The following is a 16,862-nucleotide window of genomic DNA, read 5'->3' on the forward strand; positions in this document are numbered from 1 at the left end:
TCCCGCCCCCGCCCCCCTAAAAGTGTCTCTGGTTCATAGTTTTTTGTTGATTTTGATTTTCACTTTCTTATAGTTATTCATTTTCCTGGTCCCTTATTTAAGTTTTCTAGATTCCTGCTATGAGTGAGACCATCCGGTATTTTTCTTTTTCTTTTTGGCTTATTTCGCTGAGCATGATCCCTTCCAGCGCCATCCATGTTGCTGCAAATTGCATGTGTTTATCTTTTTTGAATGCTGAGTAATATTCCATGGTGTATATGTACCACATCTTCTTGATCCAGTCATCTCTTTTGGGGCATTTGGGTTGTTTCCAAAGCTTAGCTATTGTAAACAGTGCTGCTATAAACATAGGGGTGCAGGTGTTCTTTGGAATTGATGTTTCTGTGTCCTTTGGGTAAATACCTAGGAGTGGAATTGCTGGATCATATGGAAGCTCTATGTTTAGTAGGTCCAGAAATCTCCACACAGCTCTCCACAGTGGTTGGACCAGTTTGCACTCCCACCAACAATGCAGAAGAGTTCCTTTTTCTCCACACCCTCGCCAGCATTTGTTGTTGCTAGTTTTTTTAATATGTGCCATTCTCACTGGTGTAAGATGGTATCTCATGGTAGTTTTGATTTGCATTTCCCTGATGGCAAGTGATGTTGAACATTTTTTCATATGCCTGTTGGCCATTTGCATTTCCTCTTCAGAGAAGTTTCTTTTTAGCTCTTCTGCCCATTTTTTGACTGGATTATTTTCTTTGTTGTTGCTGAGTCTCATCAGCTCTTTGCAGATTTTTGTGATCAGTCCTTTATCATTAGTGTTGGGTGCAAAAATGTTCTCCCAGTTGGTGGGGTTTCTCTTTGTTTTTGTTATTGTCTCTTTTGCTGTGCAGAAGCTCTTTAATTTGATGTAGTCCCAGCTGTTTATCTTTGCTTTCACTATCACTGCTTTGGGTGATGTGTCTGTAAAGATGTCTTTGATGTGCAGATCACGTAGTGTTTCGCCTATATTTCCTTCTATATATTTTATGGTTTCAGGTCTTATGTCTAGTTCTTTAATCCATTTTGAGTTGATTTTTGTGTATGGTGTGAGGTAGTGGTCAAGCTTCATTCTTTTGCATGTAGCGACCCAGTTTTCCCAGCACCATTTATTGAACAAACTTTCTTTGCTCCAATGCATAGTCTTTGCTCCTTTGTCAAAGATTAGTTGACCATAAATCTGTGGATTTATTTCTGGATTTTCTATTCGATTCCATTGGTCTGTATGTCTGTTCTTGTTCCAATACCATGCAGTTTTGATGATTATGGCTTTGTAGTATAGTTTGAAGTCTGGGAGTGTAATGCCTCCATTCCCTTCTTTTTTTTCAGGAGAGCTTTGGCTATTCGGGGTTTTTTGTGATTCCATATGAATTTCATCAATAATTGTTCTATTTCTTTGAAGAATGACATTGAAATTTTGATTGGAATAGCATTGAATCTGTATATTGCTTTTGGAAGGATGGCCATTTTAATAATGTTTATTCTTCCAATCCACGAGCAGGGGATGTCTCTCCATTTCTTTGTGTCTTCTTCTATTTCTTTTAACAGTGTTTTATAGTTTTCTTTGTATAGGTCCTTTATCTCTTTTGTTAGATTTATTCCCAAATATTTGATTTTTTTTGTTTCAATAACAAAAGGGATGTTTTTTTTTATTTCTTCTTCTTCAGATTTATTGTTTGTGTATAGGAAGGCTACTGACTTTTGCATGTTGATTTTGTATCCTGCCACTTTACTGAACTGATTGATGAGTTGAATTAGCTTTTCTGTGGAGTTTTTGGGGTTCTCTATGTATAATATCATATCGTCTGCAAATAGTGATAGTTTGACTTCTTCTTTTCCTATTTGGATTCCTTGGATGTCTTTCTCTTGTCTTATTGCCCTGGCTAGGACTTCCAGTATTATATTGAAAAGCAGTGGTGAGAGTGGACATCCTTGTCTTGTTCCAGATCTTAATGGAATTGCTTTCAGCTTTTCACCATTGAGAATGATGCTGGCTGTTGGCTTGTCATAGATGGCCTTTATGATGTTGAGGTATGTTCCTTGTATCCCAAGAATTTCAAGGGATTTTATCATGAATGGGTTGTAACTTCTTTTTTTCTTATTGCACTGGCTAGGGCTTTCATTAAAATGATGAAGTGTTCAGAGAGGGTTTCTTTGTCTTATTTCTCATCTCAAAGAAAATATTTTCAATATTTTATAATAAAGTGTGATGTTAAATACATATTGTTTGTAGTGATTAAGTTCTCTCTTATTTCAAAATTGCTAAGTTTCCTTTTCTGTTATGTTATTTTATATATATATATATATATATTGTTTGTTTGGTTTTTGCTATATTTTAAACAAAATCTGGCTAATGTTTTCTCATGTGACTTGCTTTTTTTGGGATGACCATATGAGACACCCCCCCTTTATTCTGCTAATATGGTGAATTGACCTTGATTGATGTTGCAATCAGCTTGCTTTCCTGGACTGAATTCATTTGGCTCATGCTGCATCTCTCGATTTTGTTTGTCAGTGTCTTGTTCAGGGTTTTTGATTATATATTCATGAGGGAAATTGGCCTTCATCTTCATTTTTCAAAATGTCCTTGCCAGATTTTAATATTAAAGTTATGCTTTCCTCAAAGAACACAGTGGGAGGAGTCCTTTTGCTTTTCTGGAAGTATTTACTGAAGACTTTAATGCTCAGTAGAATTTATTTGTGCAATCACCCTGCTTTGGGGTTTTCTTTAAGGGAAAATTTGGAATTTTAGAGTAATTCTCAGGACTTCAATTTTTGTGTTTTTCTTGTATCATTTTTTTGGAGGGGAGAGGTTATTATGCTTTTGTAGGAATTTTCCCATCTCATGTGGTCTCAAATGTATTGGCAAACATAATATTCTCGTTATCTTTTTAATATCTGCAGGTACATGGTCCTTTGTTGTTGGCATTTCTGCAGGAGTGCAGTGGAGCTGGTTCTGGGTGTGCTGAAAGGAGCTGGAGGTTGGCAGCAGGGTTATCACTAGGGCCATACTGACAGGAACAAGCAAGTCCTTCCCCACCCCACTTTTTTTTAAAAAAAGGTTTATTTATTTACACATACAAGAACTGGGGTAAAGGCCAGAGGTGTGGGGGGATGAGAGGATTCAGAGACAGAGTGGTGAACAGAACAGGCAGATTGACTGAAATACACTGCTGAGGGGAGCAGCGGGCGAGACAGGAGAGGTCTGCTGCGCCATGTGGGTCATCTCCCTGGGGATCAAACTCATGCTGCAGTGGCTGCGGACAGCTTCATAATGCTGTGTCTTAACCTCTTGCACCACCAGTGAGCCAGCACCCCACCCCACCCAACTTTTCAAATGACCTCCATTGCCCTTTATTGGAAGAACCCAGCGGGAAGCCATCTAACAAAAGAAACAACATAGTTTGCAGAGATACAACCTGGCATCAGAGAGCAGTGGATTTAGAACTGAGAGACCAAAGCTTAATAACCAGCCCACCCTCCCCAATAAATATTTGTTGCGTCCTCTTGGCCACACACCACCTAGAGGTGATCCTTAGAATAATTTTTCTTTTTATTCCATCTCCTCCCTCTTCTCCTTATTCCTGGGGTATGCTGAGGTTGTGTGAGTCCAGGCTCTTAGCGCCATTTTCCTTCTGCCATTTCGAGAATCCTTATGAACAATTGTATCATAATTTACATTCACATTGTCCAATAGGATTTTAAAATAGTATCACAAGATTCCTTCTCACAGTTGCTCACCGTGTGCTGGTTTTGCCTCCCTTGGGTCCCTGTTTGAGACGGCTCTTTGGTGAGAGCACACAGTAGGACCACAGAGAGGACACCTGCGTGTGCAGTAGTCTGCTCCCTTGTACTGACATCATAATAGCTTTCCCTGGCAGAGAATTCTTGGATCTTAGTTCTTGCTTCTCCCTAGTCACTAAATGTGATTCTATCCTCTATATTCGTTTCCAAGATTTTAAGTGAGAATTGTGATGTCACACTGATGATTTCTACAAGTAACTTCTGGACGTTTGGATGATTTTTCTCCTTATTCTTGAAAATTAGAAACTTTGCAGGGATGCATCAATATCCTGTATTTTCAGAATGCTTTCAGATTAAGATTTGAATTGCTTTTGCTTTGATACTGTGTCTTTGCTTATTCTCTGTCATATGCTTTTTTTCCTCCCCCAGCTTCTATTGTCTATGTATAATAAAAAGTCCTGCTTCTACCCATCATATTCTGTTATTTCACTTGTGAATTTTATTGTATTAACTTTCTGTCCTGTAGGTGTGACACATCTTTCATTTGAACATCCTGAAATAGTAATTAGGCTTTGAGTGGGGACCATTCTCTTTTATAGTAGCTTTACTGAACATTTTTAGATTAAAAAAATCAAGCATTATTCTGTTCGAGAAGTACTTTATTGTGCTCTAATAATATCTCCTTATGTGTTCTTATTATGTTTTTATTATATAGTCTATTTTTGTTTCTTCCATTAGTTCTGCTCCATAGTAACCATCTGTTCAAGAATTTGTCTCCTTCTTTCAATCCACAGTACTTTTTAGATGGCCCATTAGTTTGCTTTGCCTGATTATTTTCTTGGAGTTGAGCTTAAGTCTCAACAGGGAGAGCAGGAGACAGATAGAGTGAGATTGCTTTTCCTCTGTGGGCCGGCAAACCACTCCATCTTGCTTTAGACATGGCAGGGAGTAGGGGGTGGGAGAGTGTATTTTCAGAATCAAGCAGAACTGGATTATCTTCTTACATTGCAACTTCTTTTTCAGTGGGGAACAGTTGGGCCCTCCCACATTTGACATCTTGGAGGGCCAGACAGGCCCTCTCTGCTGCTTAGAAGCCTCCTGGAGTGAGTCAGCTTAGCTCCACTCTGGTGTGGGCTGGTTGCTCTTCACTCTGGGCTTTTCTAGAGTCTTCTACCTGACCTTTGGCCCACAGAAGCTTGCTGACCTCTGAGTTTGGCTCCTATGCGTTGCTGAGCATTCATCTTCCATCACAGGCCATGAGCAACAACATCCTCTGGAACCCCCACCCCAGGCAGCATCCGTGACCACAGGAGGCAAGAGAACATGTGGCTCGTGACCTGTGGCTTTCAGAGTCCAACTGTCCTGTGGCCTCGTGGTTATAGGACCAGGTGTAGGCAGGAAATAGGACCAGCTCTGGGGGTGCTCATGAGTCCAGGCAACCAGGTCAGACTAGCACTGCTGAAAGCCTCCAGAGCCTCAGGGCATGACTTCCTGTCTGCCCTTGCCAAGGAACCCCCGGACCAAGCTTGTAACATAGAGTGGGGCCTCGGGGGTCTGGGACAACTATAGGCAAGGTGACAGGGAACTGAAAACACAGTCCCCTGAAGGATGGCTTTGGGAAGCATGGAGTACCTAAAGTGCCGAGTCCATCAGGCGGGTAGTGGAGGGATGACCTTGCTGGAAGGACAGTGTGGGAGCAGTGGGGAGCTTGTGGTCACCTCTGAGCTTCCTTTGCACAGTGGGAGCAAACTCCCAGGTGGGCACTTACAATGAAACACTGGCTGAGAACAGGCATCATCATCCAAGCATGGATAATATCTTTGAAATACAAGGCCCCATCTTCATGATTTTCTCAACATTTCTTCCTACCTTACAGACTAGCTATTTGGGCAAATCATAGACCTTTCCCATTCTCAGATACTAAATAACATCCAAATGTCTCTTTTCCACAGAAGAGGAGGCTGCCCGCCACTAAGTGAACATCAACAGCATTTCAGGCTGACATTCAGATGTCTCAAGATCTCAGAGACAGTGTGGGGGGCGGGGGCGGGGTGCTGACTGGGACCTCTGGCTTCACCAGGCGAGGTCAGTGAAGGGCCAGTTGCTATAACCCTTTTGTGGGGACTCCCTCATGTACAGATGTCAGTGGTGATTCCTTGGTGTTGCTTTTGGCTGCAAGTGATATAACATCTAAGTCACAAAAGCTTAACCAACAAAGGAAGTTATTATCTCAAGAGACACATGCAGAGGTGGGCTGCTCCAGTGTTAGTTGCTTCAACAGCCTAGAAAAGTCAGCAAGGAGGGCCTCCCTGGTGGCGGAAGGGGTTAAGACACAACCTACGAACCTGTCCACAGCCACTGCAGCACAAGTTCGATCCCCAGCCAGGGAGCAACCCACATGGTGCAGCAGACCTCTCCTGACTTGCCCGCTGCTCCCCTCAGCAGTGTATTTCAGTTCATCTGCCAGTGTGCTCCCCACTCTGTCTCTGGTAAATCCTCTCACCCCCTGTACCTCTGGCCTGTACCCCAGCTCTTGTATGCATGAATCAATAAATCTTTAAAAAAAGAAAAAAGAAAAAGAAAGAAAGGTCAGCAAGGAACCGGATTTTTTTCTCTAGCTCTCCACTCTACCAGTTTCAGAGTTTTGATGGGCTGGCTCAACTCTACTCGTAGTCACAAGATAATTGCAATTGAGGCAAAGTGTCCAATAGAAGAGGATTTTTTTCCCCCGTAAAACCCTTTTTGAGAGCAAGTAAACATTTTTCGGAGTACTCTCTTCTCCCCACTTACTCCTCACATCTCTAGTCATATGTTCATTCCTAAGCCAGTCATTTGTTGTTTGGGTTGCATAGCTTATTTATAAATGTAGAAAAATATCCTGAAGTTAGATTAAGCAGGACAAAGTTGAATGAATATGACTGTCAGTGCAATGGCTGGATTTCTGTGAAGTGGCCCTTAATAATCACACTCAGGCAGAGAGGATTAAATGCGAGCATAACAGATGTGCCCACCTAAAAGCCTTCTATATGGAAAAAGTCTTGATTTCTGTCTTCCTTTCCTGTGTTACTAGCAGCTAAAATTGTATTCAGATCACATGTAATTATGTTAGAATATCCTTATTGGTGATATTAACCTTTTCTAGCTCACATTACTTTTAAACAAAGTCTTGTTCTTTTAGTACCTCTTTACACCCATCTTATCTCCCCTGCCCACATAATGGAACACATTCAGTTTCAAGTGATAGAAACCAACTTCAAGCAGATAAGCAAAAGGAAGAGTTCCAGGGATTCAGGTGGCAGCATTAGGAATGTTTCTCCATCATTTTGATCTCTTTTGAGTTGACTCCACCATGAGGCAGGTTATTCCTGAGTGAAGGCAGAGTTGGCTAGGCTTAACTTACCCCTCAGCATGTCAGCTCAGAGGAAGAAGCCCACATAAACGCCTGCAAGGATGTTGATGAGACTTGCAAACCAATAGCTGTGACTGGCCTGAACCATGGGCATCCAGGAAAGGATACAGACCGGGAACAACAGCAAGTAAATAAAAATAAATTTGTTGACCTGTGTGATCCTAATATTATAACTTCATAGACCTTAGTAATTTTCATAAGTAAAAGGCCCTGATTTACATTCCTTGAAAAGAGAGTGAAACGAGGCGCTGGGCCAAGTGGCTGCAATGCTTAGAAAGTGCTATCTCATCAAGACCCACCTCTCCACCCACTTCCACCAGCCAAGGAAAGCTCTGTTGCCAGGTGAAGTATTCTTGAAAGAGGGACACTGTCCTTAGGTCATCCCATCATGTGATTTAACCAGGATGAATCTTTGTTACTAGTGAGTAGACTCTGGGATTTTATTGCAATCAGTACAGTATCTGAACTGCTTTCCCTAATGAGTAGCCCCCAAATCAGTTGTTCACATGCTGCCAATCGGCTTCCCCTGGAAATGTCAGCAAAGCCGCTCCTCTATGGTGGCTGCATCCTTGAACCATCCCTTTCATTCTCGAATAATCCTTACTTGCTTTTAGCACTGGATTGCTGTCAGAAAATTTAAAGCCTCTCTCTGGTTCTGTAAGAAATACCATTCAATGAAGAGGAGAAAGCAGTAAATTATAAAGATGATTAGAGCTTTTTAGCAGGCATTTGCCACCAAGGAGATGAAATAAAACCTTTAATTACTTAGAGATCTGTAAAGAACAATCAGTAGTAGGCATTTCTTTGCCAAGTGTGATAGCTTAGATTTTCCCTTAAAGAATTTTGATATTATTTTTTACTTTTTGGTTTAGTTATAAAGCTATAAATTATTAACATGAAGTTTGAAAATGTTTTTCTTTATAAACCACCTGTTTTTATCATTTCATTAGCTGAACAAAACCTACCAACTGACTTTAATGAAAATTTGAATGTTGCATGACTGCTGTGGCATGTTACTGAAGTTCATTCAGAATTTATTTTTTTATTATCTCTGGAGGAAAAAAATCAGGATTGAATTTTATTTCTAAAAGTAACGAATAGCATCTTGAATAAGTTTCTTTCCAAACTTATTTCTGATTTTTGTGTGTACATGTGTTTCACTGCAGTAAATATCTTTCTACAACTTTGAAAACTCTTCAAATACTTTCCTTCACATAAACCCCATGGGAAGAGGCAAATTATTAATTATTAGCCATGTGCTAAGTACTTGGAATATCTGTCTCACTTAGTTCTCTGACTCTGGGAGACTGAAAATGGAAAGAATGTCAGTAATTTTCCCAGTAGCACACAGGTTTCTAATCTAGTTCCATCAGATTCCCAAGCCCTTACTCCTTCAAGTATATGTCCTTTCTGCAACAGCATATAGTTAAGAGCAGGCTTTGGAGGCCTGTTGCCTTAGTTCAGATCCCATGTCTACCACTTACTTGCTGTAAGACCTCAAAACCATAAACAGTCTTCTCTGTGCCTAAGTTTCTTCATTTGTGATAAGAGAAACAATAGAGGCCCATCCTCACCAGTTTGATGCAGGGATTAAATGAAGTAATAAATACATATAGGCCACTTGGGAGGAGGGTCTGAACTTTGATCATTAACTGTTGTTATATTTATTAATAGTGTTAGTGTTATTATTATTATCATTACTATTATTATTATCATCATCATCACAAATACCCATTGCATCCTGTAAAGTGGAATGTGGGTCTGGGTGATTTCTCCCTGCAGTGCCCAGTTCTCATCATAAGTCTCTTGTTTTATGTCTGTATTTTCTCACCTGCATTTTTCTATATAGAGTATAGAGAGTTGTTTAGGACATCAAAACGGTATTTTTTTCTCATCCATTTTGAATAATGACAATCTGGACTCTGAGTACGGATGCTGCTGACAGACATTGCTACTTCTCACAGTCACAGGGAGTAGCCTGACCTGTGGGGCTGCTTGATAATTTAAGTGAACAGCTTAATAAGAAAAAAAAAAAACACAGAGAGAAACCAGCCCAGTTGCTGGCAACAGCTTTCATGTTATTTTCCACTTCCCAGTTGTCTCTTGGTTGCTGAAAATTTGACTCAGAGTACAGTTGATCCTTCTGGAGGAACTTTTTGCAGCATTCTTGATTGCAATCTCTTTGAACTTGAGTCCAAATTTTAGTTTTCAAGAAAATTGAGGCAGATGAATGTTTTCTTTGTAGAAAAATGAATGTCTTGATGATATATTTGTGTTTCTTAGTAGGCTTCTGTCATTACGATTGATGCTTGAGGGTGTATTGTTGGCTCTTGTGTGGAACATAAAGTTATTACTCATAGTCTACCAGATTTTAGCATACTCACATCACAACATGGAATATCATTTTATACTTATTGCAGTTCCAATGCCATTATCAGATTGCTTTTTCATATTGAATTACAAGCAAAAATTTATGCTACTAACATTTAATGAAATTTTAATAAGGTTGTGTTTTGATGCTATTATTCAAATAATGTGTTTTGAATTGCTTTCCTTTGAATATGTTTGCATTAAAGAAGAACTCAATTTGATTTGGTTCTTCTAAGAGTTTATCTACTTTCTGGGTAGCCATAAAAAGACAAAGGGGGAAATTCAGTTTCTTCTTTACAAGTCAGTAAACAAAACAGGAACACATTCGCTAAGATCTCTAGAAGTCGTGGCAGCAGATTGCTGATGCTTTGAGTTAATGAAGTGATTCATTTTGGTTATTAGAGTTGCACAATTAAAATAATACAAAGTGCACACACCACAGATTATGAAGGATGATACCCCAGCTTATCTTTCTTATCTTGTTGAGCCCTGAGGCTGACATACTAAGAATTAAGAAATGTTAGAGATTCACATTATTGCAATTCTTGATCAGTGATGCCAAAAATTAAATGGCAGTCTCTTGAGAGAGCACATTTCTGTTTTTAACAGTGTTCTTAACCATTCGTGCTAAAATTGTGGTTGTGGGCCCAAGGCAGTTACATAAGCTGTGCTTTCCAAAAGATGAGCTCTTTTGAATATGCATAAACACTTCAAAACATGCTTTGTGTGGACTGGTCCTACTTTGATGGAATTGTAAGGCATAAAATATAAATTCTGACATAGTGAAAGTACTGCTTGGGAGGTAAGTCTGCCCTCACCAAACATGTTTTTAATAGACACTTAGGAGAATTAAAGTACCAGTTGCTGAGTGGCTAGGAGGGTTTAAACTTGAGGGGCGTGTGGAAGGCACAGCGAACTTGGGAATCCCCTGGGTTTTTAATTTATGTCCGGTTTTGTGTATAAAAAAATGGTTTTGCTTCACTTCCACGCACCTGCCTTCCTCTTCACCTCATTTTCCTCCCACTCATTGGTCGCCTCTACCTAGAAATAGTCCCAATTTTAAGTCTCACTATTTCTAGCGCATCGCCTGGGGCTGTGCGGCTCTGCTCGGCGGAGCACCCTTGAGTTCCGGCTCTTACTCTCTATTTGTATGTTTTAGTGCGCAGGACGCTTTCAATGAACGAAAACCGGTGCCCGCACCTGCAGGCAGCACCGGAAGCCACGCTTCTGTCCGCGCCTGCGCGGCGGCGGGGTACTTGCCCGGACGCATGCGCAGCCTCCGTGACGCCACGCGCAGCCTCCGCCCGCGCCGCGCGCAGGCTCTGACGCCACGCGCCGCGCTGGCCCCGCCCAGAGCCGGCGCCGACCCACAATCCCTGCGACGCGCCGCTCTCCCGCCGCCCGTTACGGCGAGGCCCGCGGGGGCTTTGCCGGCCCCGGCTTCCGCCGCCGCCGGCGACATGTTGCAGAAGCCGAGGAGTCGGGGCCGCCCCAGCGCCCTGGCCGAGAGGGACAGGGACTGGAGCCGCGGCGGGGACAGCCGCGTCGCGAGAGGCGGGGTCTCCGAGGAGGCGCCGAGCACCTCCCGCGGAGCCGGCGGCGCCCAGGAGGCCCGGAGCTCCGCGTCGCTCGGCGGCCGCCGCTCGGAGGCCGCCCCCGCCGTGGGGCCCCGCACCCCGAAGCAGCTGGAGCTGAAGGTGGCCGAGCTGGTGCAGTTCTTGCTCATTAAGGACCAGAAGAAGATCCCGATCAAGCGCACGGACATCCTGAAGCACGTCGTCGGGGAGTACAAGGACATCTTCGCGGACCTGCTCCGGCTGGCGGCCGAGCGCCTCGAGTACGTGTTCGGGTACCGGCTGGTGGAGCTGGAGCCCAAGAGCAACAGCTACATCCTCATCAACACCCTGGACCCCGTGGAGGAGGACGCGGAGGTGAGGGGCGACCAGGGCACGCCCACCACCGGGCTGCTGATGATCGTCCTGGGGCTCATCTTCATGAAGGGCAACACCATCAAGGAGACCGAGGTCTGGGACTTCCTGCGGCGCTTGGGGGTGTACCCCACCAAGAAGCATTTGATTTTCGGGGACCCAAAGAAACTCATTACCGAGGACTTCGTGCGGCAGCGCTACCTGGAGTACCGGCGGATACCCCACACGGACCCCGTGGACTATGAGTTCCAGTGGGGCCCGCGAACCAACCTGGAAACCAGCAAGATGAAAGTTCTTAAGTTTGTGGCCAAAGTGCATAACCAGGACCCCAAAGACTGGCCGGCGCAGTACTGTGAGGCTCTGGCGGAGGAGGAGGCCAGGGCCAGACCCGAGCCTGGGGGCCCAGCCCCCTCCTCTTGAGATGCGAGCTGGACCCCTGGGGGAGGGCCTAGGCGCGGTGCCAATGCGATGGAGGCGGGAGGGAGGCACATTTCTGTGACGCTCGCGCGTGTTCAGCTTTAGGATGTGTTTGCAGAGTTCTGTGTTTTAAATAATATAACTTATTTGGTTCCAAAGCTTCATTTATAAAAATGCCAGGAGGTTTATTTTGTTTGTTTTACAGTCTATTTTTTGGTATAAAATCTTGCTAACTTTGTAAAACGGATAGGAACACTTTGTACCATGATCTGGAACGATGTTTTAGAAAGAACACATCGGGAAATTCTTTAGTGCCAAGAAAATAAAAGGAAAGTGGCTTTTATCTGGCCTTTTAACCACCCCAGTTTGTAAAGAAAAATAAAAGCCTTTATAAATTAAAAATAAAAATGTAATTGCCTATATTTTTTTACCATAAAACAACTACCTTATATGTCTTCTACATATGTAAGTATTATGCAACGTTCTAAGCAATGTACATATTTTTTCCTCCAAATAATTTTATATTCGTAATTAGCGCTGTAGCTGGCTCTTTACTTCCACATAGTTTTCTCCATTTTTGCTTCTATATTATAATAAATACTGTGTGTTTGAAGCAGTTAATCTTGTGCACTTTTTTTTCATTGTAAGTCATGAGAAATTAATTCCATGACTCAAAACCAGCATCTTTTAAAAAAAAGGACAATCTTTACTACATGTTGTTAAGGTAAATAATATGTGTGTGTGTATAATGGATCATGATGTAAAATATATTTCTTACTGTTGTTAGTAACAAAAAAATCTTCAGTGATTAGCCATGCTTTGGTGATTTACCCTGCCTACCTGGAAATCAGACTGTCTGGATTCAGATCCAAGCTCCACCGCTAATTTGCTATATGATTTTAAGCAGGTTACTTGTACAGATTACTTCCTTGCCTGTAGAATGGGTTGATGATGCCTATATTTGTGTGGCATTTTGCTAATTAGATACAGAAATACATATCAAACCCTTGTCAGAGTGGTTGGTAGGGAGAATTTTAGTTGTCACTTTCTTAAAATTTTGTAAATTTTAAGAAATTTCATTCTTCTTGAACAGGAACTATTATTACCTTTTTGGGGGTTTTGTTTGTTTTTTAAAGAAAATATCTTGTTCATAATCATTCCTAGGCCTAGAGTTGCTGGTTCAAAAATTATAACAATATTCTTCTGATCTGACTATTAGGGTTTTATGGAAAAACCTAACTCATGGCATATGGGAAAACAGCCCAAAGGGAGTAGTGAGAACTGAAAAGTGACACATAAGACGGTCCCCGGGCTTTGAGAGAGCATCAGAGTATAGTGAAAAGGTAACTGAATTATGGTTATGCCGTCGTCAGCATGCCGATAGGGAGTTTTAAGTTGAATCTCAATTTATCTGTAAAATGGGAAAAATAATAACTTTATCATGCTGTGTTATGTGGATTAAATTTGCCTGAAGAGTGCATAGTCTCACTGTCTTCCCCTATAGCCTATGGCAGAATGCAAGAACACAGATTCAACAAACATTTCCTTGGGTGAATAATTATAACCGTGAGAAAGGTGCTTCACATTTAGCAACAAATGAGGTAAACACTTGGGCTTAAAAAATGGACTTGACAACACTGCACCAGCTGTCATCCAGAAGCCTGGTAGAACTGCGATAGGTCACCAGGTTTTACTTCATTCTGTAGAACTGGAATTTGTATTTACTTCATCAGTAGAATATAGTTAGTCCTCAAAGGCCCTTCTTGCTCTGCATTTTATTTCAGCATATAAGGTATCTTATGGCTTAGCTTACTCGTCCCCTTTCTGCTTTCTCCCCTGGTGTGTTTTAACTATTGGCATTTTCATCTGTATGATAAAACTCATTTAGTGCCCACTGTCAGTTCTGAAACCGATGGTCACGACGGTCTCTTCTTGCTTATCTCGTAAGAACAGCAGGCCGGGTTTATAATAATGGGACAAGAATACCCTCCATCCATTTTAAACAAGGAAAAATAACCCCAGTCTTTCATAGGTTGACGAGTTGTGTTTCAGCACAGACCTAGTCACTGTGCTGGAGATGACATCCCATTGTTGGACTGGAAATAGCCATGGAAGACAGAGCTAAGATGCCTTGCTCATGGTTTGATGGGCAGCATTCAGAAGCAAGGGGTGCTCTGTTGCAATTCTGGATCCAAATTATAGTGACGCCATCATTTAGCAGAAAGCAACTTATTGGACTTCCAATGTGCAATATCTGTTTTTGTTCATCAGTCCCACAAGTACTGCCCAAAGCCCATCCTCAGGGAGACTGATTTGAGAGCCCTGCCTCCAGTCTTCTATCCTGGGGCTTCACATTAAATGGCTCCTTTTCTCAAAAGCTGGTGGCATGAGTTTGGGCCCCTGCACCACTGGAAGAGGGACCGTGTTTGGCAGTAGTTATTAACTGAGGCAAATACCTTCTCCCACGCTTTTCTCTCAGAAGTGTTAATAATTTATCATCAAATTACCATTTTGTTTCTGGATTTAAAATATAAACAAATGGGGACTACACCTGAGAAGAGAAAGCACACATATATTGTACAAAAGGGAAGAATGATGTAAAATACTTATTTAAAAAAAATTATGGTCCCACATTAAATATATATATATATGCATTGAATATAATGTATAATATATGATATATGATATATAATTATATATGTTATAATATATGATACATTATTATTATGTAATTATGCATATTATGTAAATAAAAACAGAGCAGATCAAGCCCTTATCTCCTCACCCTTTCAGAGGTGACAAAAATTTGTGGCTATGACATTGTATAAAAAAGATTGAATACTTATATGTCTATATGAACAATATATAGGTTTATTTTTTAAAATCATTGTGTAAGCTTTTGCAACTTATATAAGTGAGATTATACTGTTCTTGCAACTTGCTGTTTGCACTCACCATTGTTTTTGTAGATCAGATTCGTTCATTTTAATTGTTCCTTCATGGGGCGGGGAAGATAGCAGTTTGTTTATCCACTCCCTGATGTTTAGATCGGTTCTTTCCAATGTTTTGCTCATTGCAGGCAGTGTACAGTGCTTCCTTCGGCACACAAGAGAGATTCTCCAGCCAGAAACAAAAAGAGCAATCACGGGGCATTGCCAAATCGTTCACGAGCTTGTGTTAAGTTACACTCCCACCAACATTTTGGAGTTTCTTTGCCAGTCTGCCCTTGCGCCCCTTGTGAAAATTTGGCCTTTCAGTATCTTCAGCCATCCTGTGGGGGTGTGGTGATAGTTTATTCTAGTTGCTCCTCATTCTTAGTACTAACTTTAAGCATCTTCATCTTGTCTTTTGCTTTTTTATGCCACCAGGTTTTATATCTCCTAGATCTTTTCTATTTTAATTGATTTGTTAGATTTCTTTATTCTGTTTATTAATCCATTGTTATAGCAAGTGTAGGTGGCAGATACCTTCCCTTACATTTTCTTTATATATATTTTTTGCCATATAGGTTATCTCATTTTAATGTCTCAAAATCATCACTGTTTTATTTATTTTTTAAAGGATTATTTATTTATGCATACAAGAACTGGGGTATAAGCCAGAGGTGCGAGGGGTGAGAGGATTCACCAGAGACAGAGTGGGGAGCAGAACAGGCAGACTGACTGAAATACACTGCTGAGGGGAGCAGCAGGCGAGACAGGAGAGGTCTGCTGCGCCATGTGGGTAGCTCCCTGGCTGGGGATCGAACTCGTGCTACAGAGGTTGCGGACAGCTTCACAGTGCTATGCTTAATCCCTTGCACAATCCAGGGAGGCCCTATTTTATTTTTTTAAGGGCTATTTGTGTGTGTGTGTGTAGTGCTTTGAAAGTTTTCCCCCTAATTCTGATATTATAGTTATTTTCTTCTATTTTTTTTAAAGATTTATTTATTTATTATTTATACAAGCACTGGGTACAGTCAGAAGCATGGGCGAGAGAATTCACCAGCGACAGAGTGGAGAGCAGAACAGGCAGATTGACAAAGTACACTGCTGAGGGGAGCAGCGGGCGGCAGGAGAGGTCTGCGCGCCATGTGGGACCCTCGCCTGGTAGTCGGGGATTGAACCGGCGTTGCACAGGCTGCGGCAGCTTGGCAACCCAGTGCTCAACCACTGCGCCACCGGGGAGGCCCTCTAGTATTTTCTTCTAATTATTCAATGCTTTAGTTCTCATTTTTAATCATTTTGTGCATGATGTGAGGTGTTGGTGTAATTTTCAGATCTTTTCCTATTTCTGTTGCCAGATTAAGGCCTGCCATCCAATGGCACAGAAGCCAAGAACCCTGTCACCCACTTTTCAGATAAAAAGCCAGTTTAGTGCAAGATCATCTGACGGGAGACTGCAGCAAGGCTCTCAAATCAGACTCTGAAGATGGAACTTTGTGGGCACTGTTTATATAGGGTTGAGGATCAAAGGATTAAGAAAATGACAATTGATAGGGTGTGATTGTTTTTCTGCTGAGTCAGGGTATAAATTGAATTGGGGTCCAACACTTCATTTCTGAGTGTTGTCCATTTAGCCATGAGCTGAGCATCTTAGTGCAGTTGGAATCCACTTATGTTTCTTCCCTCTTCTCCTCCTCCTCCTTTTTTGTTTCACTTTCTGCATTTTAATTTCCCACTCTTACTAAATTCATCAATAAAGAGTAAAACCCCTGAAATTCTAGACTTTTTCTAGAACCCCAGTGAAAGCTGAGCATGTTGTCTCTCCCCATGGCTTCACTGCAGCCCCTTTGAATAACGGTGTGGCGGTTCCTCAAAATGTGACAAATAGAACTTCACATGATCCAGCAGTCCCACTTCTGGGCATATATGCGAAGGAAGTGAAAAGCGATTACGAAAAAGATACCTGAATTGCAACATCACCATGCTGTGCACCATAAACTTAAATATTATGTGCCAAATATATTTCAACTACATACATACATACAT

The 16,862-nt window shown here is 41.7% G+C and overlaps 2 protein-coding genes across 4 annotated transcripts in view; both read left to right on the top strand.

Moving 5' to 3' along the window:
* ENTREP2 (endosomal transmembrane epsin interactor 2) overlaps window positions 1-16,862 on the top strand; it is a 280,311-nt gene that overhangs the window by 184,337 nt on the left and 79,112 nt on the right. The window lies entirely within an intron of this gene.
* Window positions 10,989-14,503, top strand: NSMCE3 (NSE3 homolog, SMC5-SMC6 complex component). The gene has a single exon (XM_054694789.1). It carries the CDS (start codon window positions 11,008-11,010, stop codon window positions 11,893-11,895), a length of 888 nt encoding a protein of 295 aa, XP_054550764.1. The 5' UTR covers window positions 10,989-11,007; the 3' UTR covers window positions 11,896-14,503.

The sequence above is a fragment of the Talpa occidentalis genome, unplaced genomic scaffold (assembly GCF_014898055.3).
Source record: "Talpa occidentalis isolate TD23 unplaced genomic scaffold, MPIMG_talOcc4v2.1 talOcc4.14, whole genome shotgun sequence".
In the NCBI taxonomy this organism is placed as follows: domain Eukaryota; kingdom Metazoa; phylum Chordata; class Mammalia; order Eulipotyphla; family Talpidae; genus Talpa; species Talpa occidentalis.

What these genes read in the sequence shown, in the direction of transcription:
- NSMCE3 (XM_054694789.1), top strand. Translation starts at nt 11,008, where the DNA reads ATGTTGCAGAAGCCGAGGAGTCGGGGCCGCCCCAGCGCCCTGGCCGAG.